This window comes from Callorhinus ursinus, unplaced genomic scaffold, assembly GCF_003265705.2.
Source record: "Callorhinus ursinus isolate GAN/ISIS: 27379988/994484 unplaced genomic scaffold, GSC_fseal_2.0 scaffold5, whole genome shotgun sequence".
NCBI classification, from domain to species: Eukaryota; Metazoa; Chordata; class Mammalia; order Carnivora; family Otariidae; genus Callorhinus; species Callorhinus ursinus.
The window spans coordinates 4,648,020-4,671,012 of NW_027397067.1; the positions used below are offsets into that span (position 1 = coordinate 4,648,020).

The 22,993-nt window shown below is 36.8% G+C and overlaps 1 protein-coding gene across 3 annotated transcripts in view; it reads right to left on the minus strand.

Moving 5' to 3' along the window:
• Positions 1-22,993, minus strand: part of PXDNL (peroxidasin like) — a 502,908-nt gene that overhangs the window by 111,089 nt on the left and 368,826 nt on the right. For all 3 annotated transcript variants that reach the window (XR_012378199.1, XR_012378200.1, XM_025870586.2), the window contains exons 9-12: positions 18,641-18,810; positions 14,495-14,761; positions 3,494-3,610; positions 781-939 (exon numbers count right to left, since the gene is read on the minus strand). Coding sequence is in view for 1 of the 3 variants with exons in the window: in XM_025870586.2 (XP_025726371.2) it covers positions 781-939; positions 3,494-3,610; positions 14,495-14,761; positions 18,641-18,810 (713 nt within the window). In the remaining 2 variants the exon portion in view is untranslated. The remainder of the gene's footprint in view (positions 1-780; positions 940-3,493; positions 3,611-14,494; positions 14,762-18,640; positions 18,811-22,993) is intronic.

Below are 22,993 nucleotides of genomic sequence, written 5' to 3' on the forward strand. Positions count from 1 at the left end.
AACAACCATTTTTCATCCTTACATTGGAACTATCTTAAAAAATTTAAGCCTTGGGGCACCTGGGTGGCTCAGTCATTAAGCGTCTGACTTCGGCTCAGGTCATGATCCCAGGGTCCTGGGATCAAGCCCCGCATCAGGCTCCCTGCTAGGTGGGAAGCCTGCTTCTCCCTCTCTCACTCCCCCTCCTTGTGTTCCCTCTCTTGCTATGTCTCTGTCTGTCAAATAAATAAATAAAATCTTTAAAAAAATAATAAAAATAAAAAAATAAAAATTTAAGCCTTGAGTTTTCTTTTTTTTACATGTCAGTTAATGATAAATTATGGGCTAATAACCCAACCTCATACCAGAATATTACTATTTATGATAAACCAAAGTACTGTATTTCATGATGAGTCTGGAGCAAAGTATCTGCAGTATATTCCCAATAACCTGGGCATAAAAGATACATCAATATAAGACCAAAATTCAGACCATCAGGTATGAGAAATGTATCTTTTTGTGAGCTAGTCTCTGCAGGTAGGGCTAATTAACTAGCTTTGCAAAAAAATGTAAGAAAACACAAAAGGATATTTTGGGAAGGAACATTAATAATTAGTATTAATAGAAATAAAATCCTCAAGTTTGAAAAAAAAGACTGATTGAAAGAAAGTGGTAAAATTTGCAATTTCTTAGATCCTATAAAATAAAAAAATAACTAAGTAATAAAGACCCTGGGGATGTGTGTAAGACACATAAAGAGGCACTCTTCAGGTGTGTAAACCCAGTCACAGCACACATTACCTTTGGGTTTTACAGTCAGCTGGACAGATGCTTTTTTCACTCCCAATGGACTTACTGCCTGACATTCATATTGGCCTTGGTCATGATGTGCTGCATGGTCAATTCTCAAAGTTCCAGAGGAGAAAACTGTATGCAGACCTTCCTGAGGGAACTGCCCTCCTGCAAAGAGGGAAAGAAAATACTTTGTATGGCATTGTTATGGCTCAAAAAGCTGAAAACTATTACTGTGTGATCTTCTGGGGGTGGGTAAAAGTTGGGATCTCTCTGGAAATCCTCCATGTCACAATACTGGGACCGCTCCTCCTAACGCTGCATCTGGGAAATGGGGCACACCCCTTGACCAGCCCCCTGCAGGAGAACTGGTCAGCTCCCTTAATGATTTCCTCCACCTTCATGTTTGCCCCCTCAGTTTTATTTTCCATAGTTAGAGTGCAAATTTCAAAATTAACCTTATTCCAACATTACCCTTGCTTCCTATTACTCTTAGAACAAGCTATAAAATGCCTAAGGGGGCATGCAAGGCATTGCACAGGCTAACCAACCACACCTACTTCTATAGCCTCATCACTCCCACTTTTTACTTAATGGAGTGCAAACAAGGCAAAATTTGGATAGAATTGTTTTTGCATTTTTTATTTTTAATAACAGTTTTTATTCCTAGATTACCCCCAAAATGATTACTAAATACAATTTTCAAATATCTTTATCACATTTGTCACATGTATGCAATATTTGTAATATAAAAACATTATGGAATTACAACATTTAAGGTGCTGAGACAGAATCTCGATAATGGTGGTTTTTGTGACACTCAGGTTGCTAATCCTCACAGTTATACCCACCCAGCCAACATTGCACTTTATCACCTCTGAGTTTATACTGAGTTTACACTCCTTGTGGCCATTAACAAGTTAATGGATTGTCATTCTCAAGTATTTCAGTAACAATATGTTACCATCAAAAGTAAATAGTTAACCTTTATTGTTAACAAAAAAATGATAAATAAAAAATGGACAATAAATTTTAAAATAAATAATAAATTTTTAAAAATGATTTGCCTTTGTAAATAGTTAACCTTATTGACCATGTACACAAATGAGCCAAATACTCTTCTAAATATTTATGTGTATACATTCAAAATAATCCCCAAATCACTCCCAGCATATAAAGAAACTCCAGTAAAACCACAGTTAACTTACTTGCCCAAGGTCATGAAACTAGTAAATGAAGGAGGGAAATGTGAATCTTGGCTTTCCAGCTTCAAAGTTCACCTCCTACCCACTCTACTCTTACAAAGATGAGAGCAAAAATTTTAGCCAGAAGACGTTCACAATTTTGATGTGTTTAGAATTTAACCTAGTTACCTGAACTAATATAAAAGTTAGCAATTCCAAGACCAGAGAAATCTTAGAGGAGCTCTCTTCTCAGAATGTAGACCTTAATCTCTAACACCCCAGGGATCACTGGAAGTGCCCAGCCTCTCAGGTGCACCCCGCATCCCCCTCAACACTTAAAAGAGAGCAGCTCTCTGGGCACCTGGATGGCTCAGTCAGTTAAGCCAGCAACTCTTGGTTTTGGCTCAGGTCATGATCTCATGAGTTGGTGAGATCCAGTCCATGTGGGGCTCCATGCTCAGCAGGGAGTCTGCTTAAAGATTCTCTCCCTCTGTCCCTCCACTCACTCATGCTCTCTTACACACTCTCTCTCACAAATAAATATTTATTTATTAATTAATAAGTTAATATTTATTTTATACTTATTAATAAAAATACTTAAAAATAAATAAAAATAAACTTAATATACTTATAAATAAATGTTATATTTATAAATAAATATTATTAATAATAAATAAATAAATATTTATTTGAGAGAGCGTGCACAAGTGGGTGGAGGGGCAGAGGGAGAGGGAAAAGCAGACTCCCCACTGAGCAGGGAGCCTGAGATGGGGCTTGATCCCAGGACCCTGGGATAATGACCTAAGCCTAAGGCAGATACTTAATCTCCTGAGCCACCCAAGCGCCCCACACCCCCACCAAAAGTAGCTCTCTTTTATCCACTGAACATGCTAGAGTTTTACTTATAGTTGGTTTCACTGCACTTACAATTACACTTTGTACAAAAAGAGAACTCTGCCACTTTAAAAAATATTTAAAACCACTAACTGTCCAATAATTTTATTTTAAAAATCAAGAAACTAAGACACCTGGGTGGGTCGGTCAGTTAAGTGCCTGCCTCCAGCTCAGGTCATGATCCCAGGGTCCTGGGATCGAGTTCCACATCGGGCTCCTTGCTCAGCAGGGAGTCTGCTTCTCCCTCTGCCTGCCACACCCCCTGCTTGTGCTCTCTCTCTCTCTGACAAATAAATAAAAAAATCTTTTAAAATAATAAATAAATAAATAAATAAATCTCAAGAAACTGAACAAACTGGTAGTTGCCAGAGAGAAGAGGTGTGGGAGAATGAATGAATTAAAAAAAAAAATAGATGAAGAAACTGAGTCTCAGAGAGATTATCTGAGGAAGGCCACATATTCAAATGTTGAAACTTAACATATAACAGAAATTATGATGACATATTTAATTCAAAGATTACATTTTCTGTGATGTTTTCATGTCCATAATATACCTATGATAATTAATTTAAACTGTTTTTTATCCTGTCATAATAAAGAAGGTATTTATCTCTTTTCACAATCACTTGTCCATATGCTAATACCTGCTTTGGTCCAGGCAATTATTGGAGGTGGGTTGCCTTCAGCTTCACAGAAAAATTCTACAGTATGTCCTTCTAGCACCACTTGATCCTTGGGGATTATTGTGAATTGCGGAGGAGCTAAAGAGAATGAAAAATTATATCAAAATTAAAAATTACTCTAAAAATTGTTAATAGTAAAGGAAAAAAGGAAATATGTTTAAATATGTTGCTTAATTAGAATTTGTTTCCAATTATTTACACAAAATCTATTAAGAATGTACAGGTGCTTGTGTATGTTTGTGCCTGCTTGCAAAGAAACCAAAAATATACATAGCTGGTTTGCAAAGCAGAAAAGTAGTAGTTAGTAAGAAGGAATTATTTCTAAACCTTATGGAGTCTGCTTCATATGTTATTTACTAACTGCAATAGACATATATAAAACTACAAATTGTATTTGAACCATTCACAAAATTGTTTCCTCCAAACTTTCATACACATCATAAAATTTGCTACAAGTTACTTTGTTAATTTCAGGAAAAACATGTTTCTTATAACACGTGCTATGATACCTTTTAAAAACTCACATTTAGGTCAAGATTTCCAAACCTACAGATCTTTTACAGTTGAATTTGTTTAAATAGTAAATAGCTAATAGATGCATATACAGTTATGCAGTCTATTCATGACTCTTCTATTAATATGAAAAAGAAATCTATATAACTATTTAAGGGCACAATGATCTCCAATAATACCTAAGTGATGACATTTCCCAAACAACTTTATGAGATGACCTGACCTCTTCTCCTTGCTGTTGGATCTTTGTACTTACCCCTTGTTGCTCTTCCTCACCATCTGGATTTACAAGAATCATGATAAAATAAATAATATTTGGCAAACTGTATTTGTTTCAGCTTTCACATTGTGTTTAAGTAATAAAGACTTTTAAAAGTCTTCAATTCTAAGTAAGGCACTAGGCTAAACAGTGGTAAAAGATAAATTATAAGGTCATAAAATTCATGAAAGCCCTCAGGAATGCCTGCAAGATATTTGTAATAGAGTCTTAGGAAAGTCAGGGTGGAAAATATCCCACAGATCAGTAGGCTCAGGCTCCATGTTCCACAGATGAAGAAATTCGGGCTGGGGGAGGTTGAACTGAATAACTCTCAGAGATACAATGAGAATTTAGGCCACTCAACCCCCAGCATGATGTTCTTTCTGGAACATTACACGAACTTTTTAAATTGCTAGGAACAACTTTAACATATTTCTATGTTAAAAAATGGATTCATGACACAGTAGAAGAGCTATAAAGCAAAAGTAGGTAGTAGTTATGGGAAGTCATTTAGTCAAGGCACAACTGTTGGGAAATTTGACTTCAACTTTTTAATAGTAACTAAAACACAACTAGTCATGTCTGGCATTGTTATATTTCATATGTAGCTTTGTTATATTTTATATGTTTTCATAGAAAAATTATATTTTTAATCCAAGACTACATCCTACCAAAAAATAGGAAAGACATTTTACATTTTTTCCTAGCAGTAAAATGACCAATTTGCTAGATCAATGGAGAAATTTTGATCTAATGGGAAGAAAACCCAGAAGAGCTAAACATCACAAAGGCAGGTAGTGTAAGCTGGAGGAATTCAACAGAAATAATGAGTAGACATTTCTGGGCCTTTCACTTACAATGGTGGCCATCAGTCCCACCTCCAATACTAACACACCACATGCTTAGATGAAGCGTTTTGCCATTTTATTAAAATCCACCCTTCTGGTGGATTTTACAAAACCCATGACTGTGATGCCTCATACAAAAAAGCATTTTTATTTACATCGTTGGTAACTATAGGCCCTTACATATAAGTGCCTCGTGCTGTGATTCACACCGTTCATTGAAGCTGTTTCTTTTTCATTTTATCATTTGTTCAGGCAGTGTAGAGAAGGAAATTAATTTGTGGGGAGTTGTGTTCTTGGCTTAAATGGACATTAAAAGAATGAAAGAAAATTGATAGAACATCTGTTAAGATGACACAGAAAGGGTACATCTTAAAATATTTAGTCTATGCACTAGGCAAGTAAAAGAAGCCTCTTTTATAAATGTATCAAATGATTAATGGACCACATCAAGACCAATTAAAAATCTCGACACATAGACTTACAAGTAACCCAACTACACAGTTGCAAGGGACAAAAGATAATCAGGTGGCAATTTCAGTGCAAACTACCTAGTAAAAAGAAATCGTTAGTGCATTGTGGTATGAGAAATGAACAGCACCATAAATGTCAGAGTTCAGTTAGACGTGAACTGATGCAGATGAAAAAAATAGAAGTAGAAACTAAATGCAAGAAGCCGAGACACAGTAGATAAACCGGTATGAAATAAAGGAGCCTGTTGGAGTGAAATTAGGCATTATGCTTCTAAACACCAGATATTAAATATAAAATAATGCAAGCAAAAAAGACCCCAAATACTATTTCTTTGGAAGAATTTTTCAATCCTGACATATGGAAACTCTAAAAATAATGTTTGAGTCCTTTAAAAGTAATTTCCCCCAGGAGTTAACAAAGACATCAAGAAAAAATTTCATTTCTACACCTTTTTAGCTCATGGAAAATGTTTTTCATGGTATTAACATTTCTAGGGGAAACACAATTTTTTCCTTAGACATGTATGAACAGAAACAAGGAATTATTGATCTATTTCTACTTAAAGAGTTGATGTTAAGCAAAAACAATTTGGAAAACATTTACTGAATGCTGAAAACACAGGATGGATGAAGTACTATGACTTCTAGTAAGGACGATTCCTCTGCTCCCCAGAAGCCAGCATTCACAGCCCCAAAACTGCCCCAACTCCATGTTTCAAAACTGTCTTCATGGAGTGCTGGGTGGCTCAAGTCATTTAAGCAACTGCCTTTAGGTCAGGTCATGATCCCAGGGCCCTAGGAGGCTCAGGTCATGATCCCAGGGTCCTGGGAAGCTCAGATCATAACTCCAGGGTCTTGGGATGGAGCCCCACATCAGGATCCCTACTCAGAAGGGAGGCTGCTTCTCCCTCTGCCCCTCCCCCCAGCTCATTCCCTCTCTCTCTCTCACTTATTAGAAATCTTAAGAAAATAAAAATAAAAAAATAAACTGTTTTCATTCTATGTTTCCCAGGGTCTGGTTTTTTTCTTGGTAACATCTTATGCAAATATGTTATGTAAAATAACATAACTTCTTAAGTAAATTAAAATGTTCATGACTGCAGGAAGCCCTTAAAATGCATCACTGTAAATTACTGTATTCTTGTCAGCTGATGAAAACTGGTTTTGGGTATAACAGGATTTTGGCATCGTTCCAATAAGATTTATATTCTGATGTTTACTAAACCTCTTAGCCCAGGTGTAAGAGACCTGGATTTCGTCTGGTCCCAGGAATTCAGCTGGATAGGGATCAAACCGTTCTGAATACCCATGAACTCAACAGGAGATTGAAGAAAAGAATAGCAGCAACTCTCTGAACAGAAAAGCAGCCCCTTTCTAGAAGGTAGGACGTGCAAAGAAGTGAATCCAAGGCGATATTCGAGAAGATAAACAGCAGGGGAGGGGGCCTCCGTGGGCCACTTCTGGCAAGTGATAGAGCCCCGGAGCACAAAATTGGAACTTTTAGAAGTTGGCTCTGCTGAGGGACATCGCTCCAGTAGCTAAACGGGAGGTGGAACCCTCGCTGGGACAGTGTGGTCTCAGGACCCTTGGTGTCACAGAAAGACTGGGGGTGCCTGAGGGCAGCAGAGTTCCCAGGGATCAGAGCGGGGAAGCTGGCTGCAGAGACAGAGACAAGGAGTGGGCTCTCAGCTCGGGGTTGCCTATAAACCATGATCTGCGGCACAGTCGGATCTCTTCCAGCAGGGACCCAACAAGTGGCAGATCTGGGGAGACTCCCCTTCCTCCCCCAGGAGGAGTGATGCGGGAGCACACCACAGGACTCTGCTGGGTTTGGAGACTCCAAAGGGGGTCGGGTGCCAGAGATAAAAACGCTCGGTCACAGGCTGGGTGAGCAGGGAGTGCGGCCGGAGACCAGGGAGAGAGGAGTGACTGACTGCTTTTCTCTGGGGGCTGAATGAGGAGTGGGGTCCCGAGTTCTCGGCTCCTCTGGTGGGGGGACACGGGGAGGCCACCATTTTCACTCTCGTCCTCCAAATCTGTATGGAAAGCTTGCAGGGAACAAAAGCTCCCAAGAGCAAACCCGAGCAGATTACTTAGCCTGGACCAGGCAAGGGCAGGGCAATTCCAACTCCTGCAAAGACATTTGGGAACCACTGCGACAGGCCCCTCCCCCAGAAGATCAGCAAGAACAGACAGCCAAGATCAAGTTTACAGATCAATGATAACGGCAGAACTCCAGCGCTAGGGGAATACCGCACATAGAATTCATGGCTTTTTTACCATGATTCTTTAGTCTTTCAAAGTTAATATTTTTTTATCTGTCTTTTTTTTTCTATGAAAATTTCTTTTTCCCTTTTCAACCAACATCTTATCAATCCCTTTTTTAATTAAATCTTTTTTGTTTTTCATTTTTAGAGTCATATTCTAACCCTTCATAGTAGTTACCCTTATTTTTGGTATGTATGTGTGTGTATATATATATATATATATATAAGTTGTTCTCTCTTTAAAATTTTTGGATACACTTTCTTCTAACAGATCAAATATACCCTAAATCTCTAGTGTATGTCTTTGTTCTAGTCTCTTGCCTGATCACATTCACTCCCCCCTTTTTTTTAAATCCTCTTCTTTCTTTTTCCAACCAACATCTTATCAATTCCTTTTATAAAATCTTTTATAATTTTCATCTTTACAGTCATATGCCATCCTTAATAGTATTAACCCTTATTTTTGTACATATATAAGTTTTTCTTTCTTTAAAATTTGGGAGGCACTTTCTTCTAAAAGACTAAAATACACCCAAAAAGTAGTGTGTGGCACTGCTCTATGCACCAGGCTGATCATATTTGATCATATTCTGTGATTTTTTGTTTTGTTTTGTTTTTGTTTGTTTTTATATTTTTCTTTTTTCTTTCTTTCCCTTTCTTTTCCCCTGGTTTCAGGTCTCTTATGATTTGTTTAGTGTATATTTTCTGGGAACGTTATTACCCTGTTAGCATTTTAATCTCTTATTCATCTATTCTCCTCTGGACACAATGACAAGACAGGAAAAAATCACCTCAAAAAAAAGAACAAGAGGAAGTACCAACTGCCAGGGACTTAATCAATATGGACATTAGTACAGTGTCAGAACTAGAGTTCAGAATGATGATTTTAAAGATACCAGCTGGGCTTGAAAAAGCCTGGAAGATATTAGAGAAACCCTTTCTGGAGAAATAAAAGAACTAAAATCTAACCAAGTCGATATCAAAAAGGCTATTAATCAGTTGTAATCAAAAATGGAGGCTCTAACTGCTAAGATAAATGAAGCAGAAGAGAGAATTAGTGATATAGAAGACCAAATGGTGGAGAATAAAGAAGCTGAGAAAAAGAGAGATAAACAACTACTGGTTCACGAGGGCAGAATTCGAGAGATAAGCGATACAATAAGACAAAACAACGTTAGAATAATTGGGATCCCAAAAGAAGAAGAAAGAGAGAGAGGGGAAGAAGGTATATTGGAGCAAATTATAGCAGAGAACTTCCCTAATTTGGGGAAGGAAACAGTCATCAAAATCCAGGAGGGACAGAGAACCACCCTCAAAATCCATAAAAAGAGGTCAACACCCCAACATCTAATAGTAAAACTTACGAGACTCAGAGACAAAGAGAAAATCCTGAAAGCAGCTCGGGAGAAGAGATATGTCACCTACAATGGTAGAAACATTAGAGACCTGGCAGGCCAGAAAAGACTGGCATGATATATTCAGAACACTAAATGAGAAAAATATGCAGCCAAGAATACTATATCCAGCTAGGCTGTCACTGAAAATAGAAGGAGAGATAAAAAGCTTCCCAGACAAACAAAAACAAAAGGAATTTGCAAACACGAAACCAGCCCTACAAGAAATATTGAAAGGGGTCCTCTAAGCAAAGAGAGAGCCTAAAAGCAACAAAGACCAGAAAAGAACAGAGACAATATACAGTAACAGTCACCTTACAGGCAATACAATGGCACTAAATTCATACCTTTCAATAGTAACCCTGAATGTAAATGGGCTAAATGCCCCATTCAAAAGACACAGGCTATCAGATTGGATTAAAAAAAAAAAAAGACCATTGATATGTTGTCTTCAAGAGACTCATTTTAGACCCAAAGACACCCCCAGATTGAAAGTGAAGGGGTGGAAAACCATTTACCATTCTAAAGGATACCAAAAGAAAGCTGATGTGGCAATCCTTATATCAGACAAATTAGATTTTAAACCAAAGACTGTAATAAGAGGTGAGGAAGGACATTATATCATACCTAATAGGGCTATCCAACAAGAAGATCTAACAATTGTAAATATCTATGCCCCTAACATGGGAGCAGCCTTATTAATATAAGGCTATTAATAACAAAAGCAAAGAAACACATCAACAACAAGACAGTACTAGTGGGGGACTTTAACACCCCCCTGACTGAAATGGACAGATCATCTAAGCAAAAGATCAACAAGGAAATAAAGACTTTAAATGACACACTGGACCAAATGGACTTCACAGACATATTCAGAACATTCCATCCCAAAGCAACGGAATACACATTCTTCTCTAGTGCCCATGGAACATTCTCCAGAATGGATCACATCCTAGGTCACAAATCAGGTCTCAACCCATACCAAAAGTTGGGATCATTCCCTGCATATTTTCAGACAACAAGCTTTAAAACTGGAACTCAATCACAAGAGGAAAGTTGGAAAGAACTCAAATAAATGGAGGCTAAAGAGCATCCTACTAAAGAATGAATGGGTCAACCAGGAAATTAAGAATTTAAAATATTCGTGGAAACAAATAATAATGAAAATATAACTGTTCCAAATCTTTGGGATGCAGCAAAGGCAGTCCTGAGAGGAAAGTATATAGCAATACCAGCTTTTCTCAAGAAACAAGAAAGGTCTCAAATACACAACATAACCCTACACCTAAAAGAGCTGGAGAAAGAACAGCAAATAAAGCCTAAACCCAAAGGAAAAGAGAAATAATAAAGATCAGAGCAGAAATCAATGAAATAGAAAACAAAAGAACAGTAGAACAGATCAATGAAACAAGGATCTGGTTCTTTGAAAGAATTAGCAAGATTGAAAAAGCCCTGGCCAGACTTATCAAAAAGAAAAGAGAAATGACCCAAATCAACAAAATCATGAAAAAGAGGAGAGATCACAACCAACACCAAAGAAATACAAACAATTATAAGAACATATTATGAGCAACTATATGCCAGCAAATTAGATAATCTGGAAATGGATGCATTCCTAGAGATGTGTCAACTACAAAACTGAACCAGGAAGAAATAGAAAACCTGAACAGACCTATAACCACTAAGGACATTGAAGCAGTCATCAAAAATCTAACAAACAAAAGCCCAGGGCCAGATGGCTTCCCAGGGAAATTCTACTGAACATTTAAAGAAGAATTAATACCTATTCTTCTGAAACTTTTCCAAAAAATAGAAATGGAAAGAAAACTTCCAGACTCGTTTTATGAGGCCACCATTACCTTGATCCCAAAACCAGACAAAGACCCCATCAAAAAGGAGAATTACAGACCAATATCCCTCATGAACATGGATGCAAAAATTCTCACCAAAATACTAGCCAATAGGATCCAACACTACATTAAAAGGATTATTCACCACAACCAAGTGGGATTTATCCCTGGGCTGCAAGGCTGGTTCAACATCCGCAAATCAATCAATGAGATACAATACATTAATAAAAGAAAGAACAAGAACCATATGATCCTCTCAATTGATGCAGAAAAAGCATTTGACAAAGTACAGCATCCTTTCTGGATCAAAACTCTTCAGCGTATAGGGATAGAGGGAACATACCTCAATAACATAAAAGCCATCTAGGATAAACCCACAGCGAATATCATTCTCAATGGGGAAAAACTGAGAGCTTTCCCCCTAAGGTCAGGAACATGGCAGGGATGTCCACTATCAATACTGTTATTTATCATAGTATTAGAAGTCCTAGCCACAGCAATCAGACAACAAAAAGAAATAGAAGGCATCCAAATCAGCAAAGAAGTCAAACTCTCACTCTTTGCCAATGATATGATACTTTATGTGGAAAACCCAAAAGACTCCACCCCAAAACTGTACTAGAACTCATACAGGAATTCAGTAAAGTGGCTGGATATAAAATCAATGTACAGAAATCAGTGGCATTCCTATACACCAACAACAAGACACAAGAAAGAGAAATTAAGGAGTCGATCCCATTTACAATTGCACCCAAAACCGTAAGATACCTAGGAATAACTCTAACCAAAGAGGAAAAGAATCTGTACTCAGAAAACTATAAAATACTCATGAAAGAAATTGAGGAAGACACAAAGAAATGCAAAAATGTTTCATGCTCATGGATTGGAAGAACAAATATTGTGAAGCTATCAATGCTACCTAGAGCAATCTACACATTCAATGCAATCCCCATTAAATACCATCCGTTTTTTACAAAGAAATGGGACAAATAATCCTAAAATTTGTATGGAACCAGAAAAGACCTAGAATAGCCAGAGGAATGTTGAAAAAGAAAAGCAAAGTTGGCAGCATCACAATTCCGGACTTCAAGCTCCATTACAAAGCTGTAATCATCAAGACAGTATGGTAATGGCATAAAAACAGACACATGGATCAATGGAACAGAATAGAGAGCCCAGAAATGGACCCTCAACTTTATGGTCAACTAATCTTCGACAAAACAGGAAAGAATGTCCAATGGAAAAAAGACAGTCTCTTCAACAAATAGTGTTGGGAAAATTGGACAGCCACTTGCAGAAGAATGAAACTGGACCATTTCCTTACACCACACACAAATATAGACTCAAAATGGATGAAAGACCTCAGTGTGATACAGGAGTCCATCAACATCCTAAAGGAGAACACAGGCAGCAACCTCTTCGACCTCAGCTGCAGCAACTTCTTCCTAGAAACATCACCAAAGGCAAGGGAAGCAAGGGCAAAAATGAACTATTGGGACCTCATCAAGATAAAAAGCTTTTGCACAGCAAAAGAAATAGTCAACAAAACCAAAAGATAGCCAACAGAATGGGAGAAGATATTTGCAAGTGACATATCAGATAAAGGGCTAGTATCCAATATATATAAAGAACTTCTTAAACTCAACACCCAAAGAACAAATGATCCAATCAAGAAATAGGCAGAAGACTTGAACAGACATTTCTGCAAAGAAGACATCCAAATGGCCAAAAGACACATGAAAAAGTGCTGAACATCGCTTGGCATCAGGGAAATCCAAATGAAAACCTCAATGAGATATCACCTCACACCAGTCAGAATGGCTAAAATTAACAAGTCAGGAAACGACAGATGTTGACGGGGATGTGGAGAAAGGGGAACCCTCCTACACTGTTGGTGGAAATGCAAACTAGTGCAGCCACTCCTGAAAACAGTATGGAGGTTCTTCAAAAAGTTGAAAATAGAGCTAGCACATGACCTAGCAATTGCACTACTGGGTATTTACCCCAAAGAAACAAAGGTAGGGATCCAAAGGGGTATGTTCACCCTGATGTTTATAGCAGCAATGTCCACAGTAGCCAAACTGTGGAAAGAGCCAAGATGTCCATCAACAGATGAACGAATAAAGAAGAGGTGGTATATATATATTCCATTGTATATATATATATATATATATATATACAATGGAATATTATGCAGCCATCAAAAGGAGTGAAATCTTGCCATTTGCAACGATGTGGATAGAACTGGAGAGTGTTATGCTGAGTGAAATAAGTCAATCAGAGAAAGACATGTACCATATGACCTCACTGATATGAGGAATTCTTAATCTCAGGAAACAAACTGAGGGCTGCTGGAGAAGTGGGGGGTGGGAGGAATGGGGCGGCTGGGTGAAAGACATTGAGGAAGGTATGTGCTATGGTGAGCGCTGTGAATTGTGCAAGACTGTTGAATCACAGATATGTACCTCTGAAATAAATAATACATTGTATGTTTAAAAAAAAAGAAGAAGAACGAGATAGCAGGTGGGGAAATCAGAGAGACATGAGAGACAATGGACTCTGATAAACTGAGGGTTCTAGAGGGGTGGGGGTTGGGAGGATGGGTTAGCCTGGTGATAGCAGGGCACGTTCTGCATGGAGCACTGGGTGTTATACGCAAATAATGAATCATGGAACACTACATCAAAAACTAATGATGTAATGTATGGTGATTAACATAACATAAAAAAAAAACTAAACCTCTTAGCCCACAAGGAGTGTTGAGTATCTGTGCTCACACATGCACATGCACCTAAACCCGCACACACAACCACCATAACAGACAGGGAAGGGCAGCCCAGTTCAGAACAAAAGCAGAGGAGAAAAACATGAGTTCTTTACAACAGGATTACATGCCCATGCATATAAATTATTTATGGTGTTCAGAATAGTTTTATTACTGCTTTTGTTACATAGCCCAGGCCCGTAAGAGCCATCAGCATAGTCCTAAGCTATGTTAGTAGGCAGCTTGGTAAGTGACTATGAACATCGGGCACAGCATTTTCACTTTCATATCTGAAGTGTCTTTCCTACATCTGTGAAGTATCCTGAAGCACAAATATCTTTTGACAGTTTGCTGACAAATGACTTCATTTCTTTTGTTGCTAATGGTTGATTATAACATTTGGATAAAGACTGAAGTGAAAAAAATCCAAGTTTTAATATGAAGCAGATTAGTTTTGAAAATTCTATTATGTCAACAATAAATGGCAAATAAAAAAATTTCTTCACTGATTTACATAACATTATTTTTTTAAGTTGGAAAATAATTTTCTGAATGTGGCAGCATGAACATTTCAATCATGACCCCCTGCTCCCATACCTTGTACAATTATGTTTGCTGTAGCTTGAACAGAGCCTTGATTATTGTCAGCATGACAGGTAAATTGACCATGATCCTGCAGGGTGACATTCTCCAAGTATAGTCCTCCAGAAGTAGCCAGATGCCTGGATCCATCCAGAGCCTCTCCGCTGCCCCTAGTCCAAGTAACCTGGGGGTGTGGGTGGCCTGTGGCCATACATTCCAAAGTTGTGCTGGTACCAATTAAAACCTCTGTGTCCTGGGGCTGGATTATAAAACTAGGCTTGGCTAAAGGAAAGAGAAAAACAAAACAAAATACAACCAGTAGCAGTTAAGAAGCCTTATTTATTCTACATTGTGTTTTTTTAAGATTTTTTTTATTTTTTATTAGAGAGAGAGAGTACAAGCAGGGGGAGCAGCAGAAAGAAGGAGAGGGAGAAGCAAGCTCCCCACCAAGCAGAGGGCTGGACTTGGGGCTTGATCCCAGGACCCAGGGATCATGATCTGAGCCGAAGGCAGACACTTAACTGTCTGAGCCACCCAGGCACCCCTCTACATTGTGGTTCTTAAAACTTTTGTCAATTTCAAAATGACTTTAAACTAAAATATTATATACATACATTAAATACTCAAATAGTTAAATCTAAAACATCTGGGTCTTAAATCTAGATTGATATAAACATGCAATTTTTTTAATAGATTGCTTCCCTTGATACCATCATGGATCACAGACACTGCTAGTGCCCACCTATTTTTTATTTTAGGGGCTAACTGTTCAAATTAGACTTCTCAGACTCTCTTGCAGTTAAGGGTATCCATGTGACACAGTTCTACCAGTGAGATGTAGGCACACATCCCTGGAAGAGTTTCCTTCCCAGATAAAAGAACAGTCTAACTAGTCACTGCTTTTACTCCTGTTTGCTACCTGGCATTCAGGCATGAGTTTGGGTTACAAGAGCCAACTTGGGCCACGAAGTGACAATTATGAAATGGAGAAAAAGGTCTCAATGCAAAGGACTGAAGAATAGAAAGATATCATTGGAGCATTGGGCTAATGTGGCAGTCTGTCCAGACTCCTGCATTCCTTGTGGCATACAAATAAACCACATTCCCACGCGTGCACGTGCACACGTTCACACACACACACACACACACACACACACACACACACACACACACCATGTTTAAGCCATTTCTCATCAAATTTTCTGTCACTTTCAGCTAAATATAATACAAATTGACTTGCTAAGTATCCTTGTAAATACAAAATTTAGACTTCCATATGGAGTGTTCCACTCACTGATTCATAAGAGTTTCATCTTTTCTGGAAATCTCAAGCAGAAATTAAATACTTATGAGGGTGTTAAACATGCTTAGTTATTGGGTCTAATTTTGGGGGGCTCCTTAATTTCTGAGATGAATATACCATTAAGAGTAGAGATAAATTTATTTAATCTAATTCAACAAGCAAGATTTAATTTAATTTTAACAATATTGAATGCCTTAAGTTAGATAAAATGCTAGATGTTGGAAAGATACAAAGATGCACAGGACACTCCTTTCCTCATAAGCTTATGCTTTAGCTACAAGGACAGAAGACAAACCATATAATCTGAAGAACTACAACATACCTTGGAAATCATTATATTACAGTAAGTTGTAAAGTGCTATAGAGAAATGGAAAGAACTATTATAATAATTGAAGTATGAAAGGTTTTTGAAGTGAATCAATGGCAGTAGAAATGAAAAGGAAGACAATCTGATACATCTTGGAGCCAAATTTCTAGAGACTTGGTGAAGACAAGATAGCAATGGAGGTTGAATCTGAAGTTTTGGGAAGATAACAATATCAACAGTGATGGAAAACATAAGATGTAGTGCAGGTGAATGTGCTTGAAGAACATAAAAAATTTACATTTGAAAATGAACAATAGGGCTCGCTTTGGCAGCACATATACTGAAAATGAACAATAAGACAATAGTGACATCAATCCAAATCTCAGGAAAGATACCAGCAATAAAATCTTTGAAGTGTACGTTAATTATGCAAGTTGGATGTTTGGGAATTGCTTTAAAACTCAAGGAGAGCTCAATGGAGGAAGAAGAAATGTGGTTAGGGCAGGCAGAATGGACAAAGAGCAGGTGGGGAGGGTGTGAGGAATGGCGCAGTTGATGCAGGCTGAAGGCCTTGGGAAAGGAGAGAACCTTCAGAAAGTATCAGGAGGAAGTGGTGCCCAGAAGTCAAAGTAGGAATACTCCAGTGTGCAGTGTCAGGCTTGATCTGGAGGGCAAATGAATGACACTTTGGAAGGAGCTAGTGGGTTTGCCAATCAGAAATTACTGACGAACTCTGTAAGGAATTCCCATATCCAGTCAATCTCTGACTCAAATGCATTATTTCTGCTGGAATAATGCTTCGTTCAGGGCTGTTTTCTCCACTCCCTCTGTCACTGCCAATGTCACTACTCTCCTCTGCATCATCACCACATCTGCTGACCTCCTCACCTTACTCTGTCTTCCTGCTTGTCCTCCAAACTGCTGCTTGGGAGATCTTTGTAACAGATAAATCTGATTTTGAAACACTTAGAGTACAGTCATGAATGTTCAAACTCTGACTTACAATTCATCAAATCTCATGTAATTTCCAACCCTTCATTTGTATCCTCCAGACATCCAGAACTCCATGTCTTGAATATCCACTGCTCTCTCTACCTTTACTGCCCTTTCTACTAAAATAAGTTTTCAGTCTTATTTATCTGGCTGTTTTCTACTTCTTGCTTTCAGCTTAGATGTCACTGGTCCTGGAAAATCCTTCCATGAATGAACACAGATTTCCAAGTCTGATCTAAGAGCTCCTCCTCTGTCAGGGGTCTGCTGGAGCTGGCTCTGGAAAGCCAGTATGAAATTTTTGGAATTTTTCAAACTGACTGTTAAGCATAGCCATTGTTAAAAATTAAATTACATAAACTTACAACTAAATAAATCTCATTAATATCAAAGATAAATTCTGACACTTACCACTTCTAATTATTTTGCATTTTACTATGATCTAAGGTCTTGAGATTATTTACATCTATTGTGTCTGCATGTTGGAAATACTATGCAATGGCGTACTACTACACATCTCTTCCTAACTCCAAATTCAGTGATGTCATGTCAATCATTGGCAAATACTGCAAACTGGGGCTTTGCCCTCACCCCCAGAGCCAGTTTTTAAACATTTTAAAATTTTAAACATTTACCAGTGGGGCGTCTGGATTAACTCACAGTTAAGTGTCCAAACTCTTGATTTCAGCTCAGGTCATGATCTCAGGGTCATGAGATCAAGCCCTCACACATTGGATTATGTGCTCAGCAGGAAGTCTACGTGAGACCCTCTCACTTCCTCTTCCTCTGCCCCTTCCACCCCTGTGCATAGGTGTGCTCTGTCTCTCTAAAATAAATAAATAAATCTTTTAAAAATAAATAAATAACTAAACATTTACCAGCACACAGCTATCCTTTCTGCTTCTATCCTTTTTCCTTATCCATCATAAAACTTACCATTTTGTTGAATTATGGCTATCACCTAATAGACTATAGACTCGGTAAAGTAAGACATAGTGTCTCACTATTTCCATCACCTTACTGATAATGATATTACTAAAAAATTTGTCATAGCTATGTGTCTGTTAAGCCACTGAAATTATAGCAAAGCAAACTCCTGTAAAGTTAAAGGAGCATAGGTTGTTAACTATACAATCTTCAATGGCTAGCTCAGTGAGCATTCAATAAATATGTGTTGAGTGAATTAATTATTAATGAATAATTAAATTATTTGTTAGAAAGGTTGATAGTCCTGCCTAGGTACCACTGATTTCCTCTGAGGATGCTGGGTCATCTTCTGAGGAAGATGGATGGGTAATCAAAAAGGTAACGACAGCCTTGGGACAGCACCTATTGTGACTAGAAAAGAATAGAACTAAGGCAAGAAATTAAAATAAACTTCAGGAGAAAAAAACCTCAAGTTTCTGTAAAAAATTAGGAAGTGATAGACAATGGCAACTGTTTCACTTTTAAGCATTCCATACCTTAAAGAAGCAATATGAAGTCATTTTCTAGTGCAAATAACTATGGAGAACTGATGCATTTACATTAAGTTCAATCAGGGGGAAAAAAAAGTTGTACCTGGAGGACTGGAATATCTGAGCATGGCATTCTGTGTCTTGACCTCCCCAGCTGAGTTTCTGGCCATACACTGATATTCACCTTGGTCTGACTCACGAGTGTTTCGTATCATGAGTGTCCCATCATCAAACAAGTTAAGTCGAGTATCATCTTCCAAATCCAATGAGTGGCTGTAAATACACATTTTACATACATATTATTTAATCCCAATCATATTGAAAACACTTACCAAGACTGAAAATATAAGACCTTATAAATATGCTTTATTTACATCAACTTATTGATTTTTAAATTGTCTTAATAATTCAGATCATCTTAATTTAAATCCTAGTTGTCCCTTCCTATTTCTGAGATTGTATCCTAAACACAGGTTTCAAGTCAAGACATGATAGAAAGGAAGGAGGTATAAATGTCCGGTTTCCCAAGGCAGCATGGATTTGAACACTGAAGCCATCTCTCCAATATGAAAGATACTTCAGCACATTGTTATACCTCTGAATTCCTATTTTTTTAAAAAAAGTGGAATCACCAAGTGGTGATATGTAAGCTTTGCACCTCTTTTCTGTGAGTCATTCAGTATGCACTTATATTTTGTTGAAGAGTAGGGAAATATTCATATTCAAGGCAACATAGCTCAAAGCCAAGGACAATTATATGACTACTGGCATTAAATAAGCACACCCATTTACCCAGTTGTTGGAGGTTAGGCCCTCTTAACTGAACTGGACCATTTTGGAGATACTAGAAAAATGCTGTTTATCAGTTGAAATGGAATATCCATTGAGCACAGTAGTGAAGACTATCATCCAGAAAGTTCAGACATCAGTATTGTGTTTTTTTGGGGTTATCTTTAGCAATAAATGCAAAGCTACTGACACATAAATATATGTCAGAAGTTTCAACAGAATTTTTTTGTCTTACCAGAGTACTTTTTCCCCTTTAAAAATACTGAATAATCATTTGTGAGGAGGAATATAGATGTTCACATGAGTATGCTTAGTACTATAAAAATATTAAACATAAAAAATTTCCCCCCAACATACATTCATCACTCAATAGGTATTTATTAAACACTTACTATATGTCACCCATCAATAACACCCTTAATAGAGGACAAAGTCCATTGAGAGGATTTCATTTCTTTCTTTTATAATTTGTTTGTTTTACAAAGCCAATGGCTTCCAAATAAATATTTGTCTTACTAATTTAAAAATGTGCCAACACTGAAGAGTAATAACGCATCTTTTCATATATGTAAAAACTAAATCATGTTAAATTAAAGAGATGGAGAAACCATCCTCATTCAGCAGTTTTCATCACAAGGGATAAAGAAGCACATAATGGCCAAATTTTACATCCATTCTTTTAGAGTGGAGCAGAAGACAAGACAGGACAGATAGATGCCATCTGTTCTTCTTCGCCCACTGAAAAGCCTAATTTTAAGAACACCAGTTAGTCAATGAGAACTTCAAGTTGCTATTTTTGAAGAGATTAGCTTTAGGAAAAACTATATTGCTTTTGAAAGGCCAGCAATGCAAAGCATAAGAAACTAGATCCTGGATATTCCTGTAAGTATAGACTGCCACAACTACTCAGTGACAGAAACATGCAATGAACATCAGAAAACGTGTTTTTTTTTAAGTGCACAAATTCAAAAGTATTATTTAGTATTAAATGAATTACTTTAAACACAATTCTAAAATCATCTAACCTAGAATCCAAATAAGCCTACTTGCAAAGGAACATGCCAGCAATAATGGAATTTCACCTTTTCCAAAGATGAATTAGTTTCCTTAAAATTTGTTCTAGGAGCTTCTGAGCTGGTAAACACATAGAGATTTCGGTAGTGTCACACTCAGAAAGCATAGAAGCTCACCACATAGCTTGCCCTATGCATCTTTTCCATCTGGCTGTTCCTGAGTTATATCCTTTTTATAATAAACTATAATTTAACTCTTCCCAACTCCTTGGAATGATATGACAGACACAGTCCCTTCCTTCATGGAGGCAGTCTTGTAAAAGGACAGACTAGTACAACATGACATTTGTCTCAGCCTCCATGTGATGGAGAATTCAGACAAAAGAAAAAGGAGGGAGAAGAAGAGGAGGAGGAGGAGAAAAATAGTTGCATACACACATTACACACAGAGAAATAAAGCAAATGTGGCAAAAAAATTTTGTTCTAAAATTGACTCCTAAAATATCAAAAGTTACCAAATGTGTACATGATATCTATCTTCTGACTAGACAATGCAAGAGAATTCACCAATTTTCACTCTTTAGAGTGATTTAAAACCAACAGCAGCACATCACACCCATAAATTTAAAATGCACCATTCCTTTTCCTGGTTATTTCCCCCTTTGTTCCTATCTTCTTCACTACACTGATAAAAGTTGTTTGCTCATGAATCATGATGTTCCTTCAAAAATTCAAAGCAAGTCTTCATGATTCAATATACATATCACATTGTTAATTTGATGCAAACCAAGTAGCAATCATATGTAAAAACACAAAGGTTTGCTTAAGTAAAATTTACCCAGACTTTTTCTCTGGAAAATGTGCCAATAAACACATTTGATTTATTAAAGGCAATTCATTGTGGCAAGCATTTATCAAATGCTTTCTAAGAATTAGGCCCTGTGGCTAGGTACCAGAAATATAAAGATGAATAAGTTATCATCTGTGCCCATAAATTTAAAATATCTTCCACATAAGAAGGCATATAGTGAAAAACTATAAGCAGAATGTAATTATAAGGCTTGTTTGTAATCTACTGTAACTATTGTACTAATATTTGCCACAGCTTCATTTTTTTTAAATGGCCAAAATTCCCAGAATCTAGAACCTCAACATTAAGAAAAACATGGTTGGTTTAGAAAACTCTTTAGTATTGTTGATTATCTTGCTCAACATCTAATGGCACTCGAAGATTATAGATTAAAAGCCAAAGTCATAGCCTTCCAGTTGTTTGCAATCTTTTTTCCTCTTATACTCATAGGTAAAACCTCTATTCCAACAAATATGATCTACCCTCTTTCCCAAATCCAATCATAATTGATTTCCATCCTGTGCCTTTACTCATTCATTCTCCAATTAGAATGCTTTTCCTCCTCTTTGAATTCAATAATTTATTTAAAAATTATTTTGATTATTATTTCTAGGTACTGTAATCACTTTACTCTCCTCCTGAGAAACCTAAAGAATCTCCAAACATCAATAAGTGGTTGATTTTTATTTTATTAAATTTTATTCAAAGAAAAGGGATCTTTATGAAGTTGGTTCTTTACTATGAGTTGAGATTTTTGTTTTTTTATATGTGATCAATTTTGATAAAAATTCCATAGTTACTTGAAAACATAGCATAGTGTAGCTTTTTATGTAGTAGATATATGTGTTACATATAAAACCAGCCTTCCTATGTTGTTCCTATTAATTTTTGTTCTTATTCTTTCTAAGAGAAGACTACTGTAATTTCTCCCTATAATTGACTTTCTGCCAATTAATCCTGGTAATCCTCTTAATTTTGTTTTATTTTCAGACAGCTACTTTGTTAGGTATACAAAGTTTTGTGAATCTTATCTCCCGATGAATTGTTGCTTTTATCACTTATGATCTAATGATATGCAATTATACCTTTTTCAAATTTATTTTGATTGATATTAATCTGGATATATATAGCACCTTTATTTTGTTTAGAGAACTTTGTTGTTATGTGTTTACCCATCTAGCTTCTACCTCCCCATATCATAATGTTTTAAATAAACATAAAAAGCACATAGCTGAATTTTTTAATTCAATCTTATGTCTTTCAAAAGACTACTTAATTCTGTGCATTCATTGTTTTTATTAATATATTTAAGCTTATTTCTGATGTGATATTCTGTTCATTTTCTCTGTCCTTTGCCATTCCTATACCTTAATTCTATCTCTCCTTTCCTTTTGTTGATTGGTCCCTTTTTCTTTAATCACTCTTTCCCTTCTCCTAGTATGAAAGTTGTATTCTTTTCCTTATCTTAGTATTTCACCATAATTTTTAACAGGCTTTCTTAACTTCTCAAAATCCAGTCAATATCATTGTACAATTCAAAAATGGGGCATGAAAAACTATTTATGTCCTCTCTCCTTACAATGTTTTTGTTAGTTATCATCTAATATTTTACTTCTCTCTTACTTTAGACTTGGTCAATACTTTAACAATCTCAGTTAACTTGTATTTATCAACATGTTTAAAAATACTTTGTTTTGACCTTTGCTTCTTGCATATCATATCTTCCTTATTTATAATACTTTTAGCAAATATCCCCAAGTAAACCTCAACTCCTTGAAAATGTCTTTATTTTACTTGTCAGTTA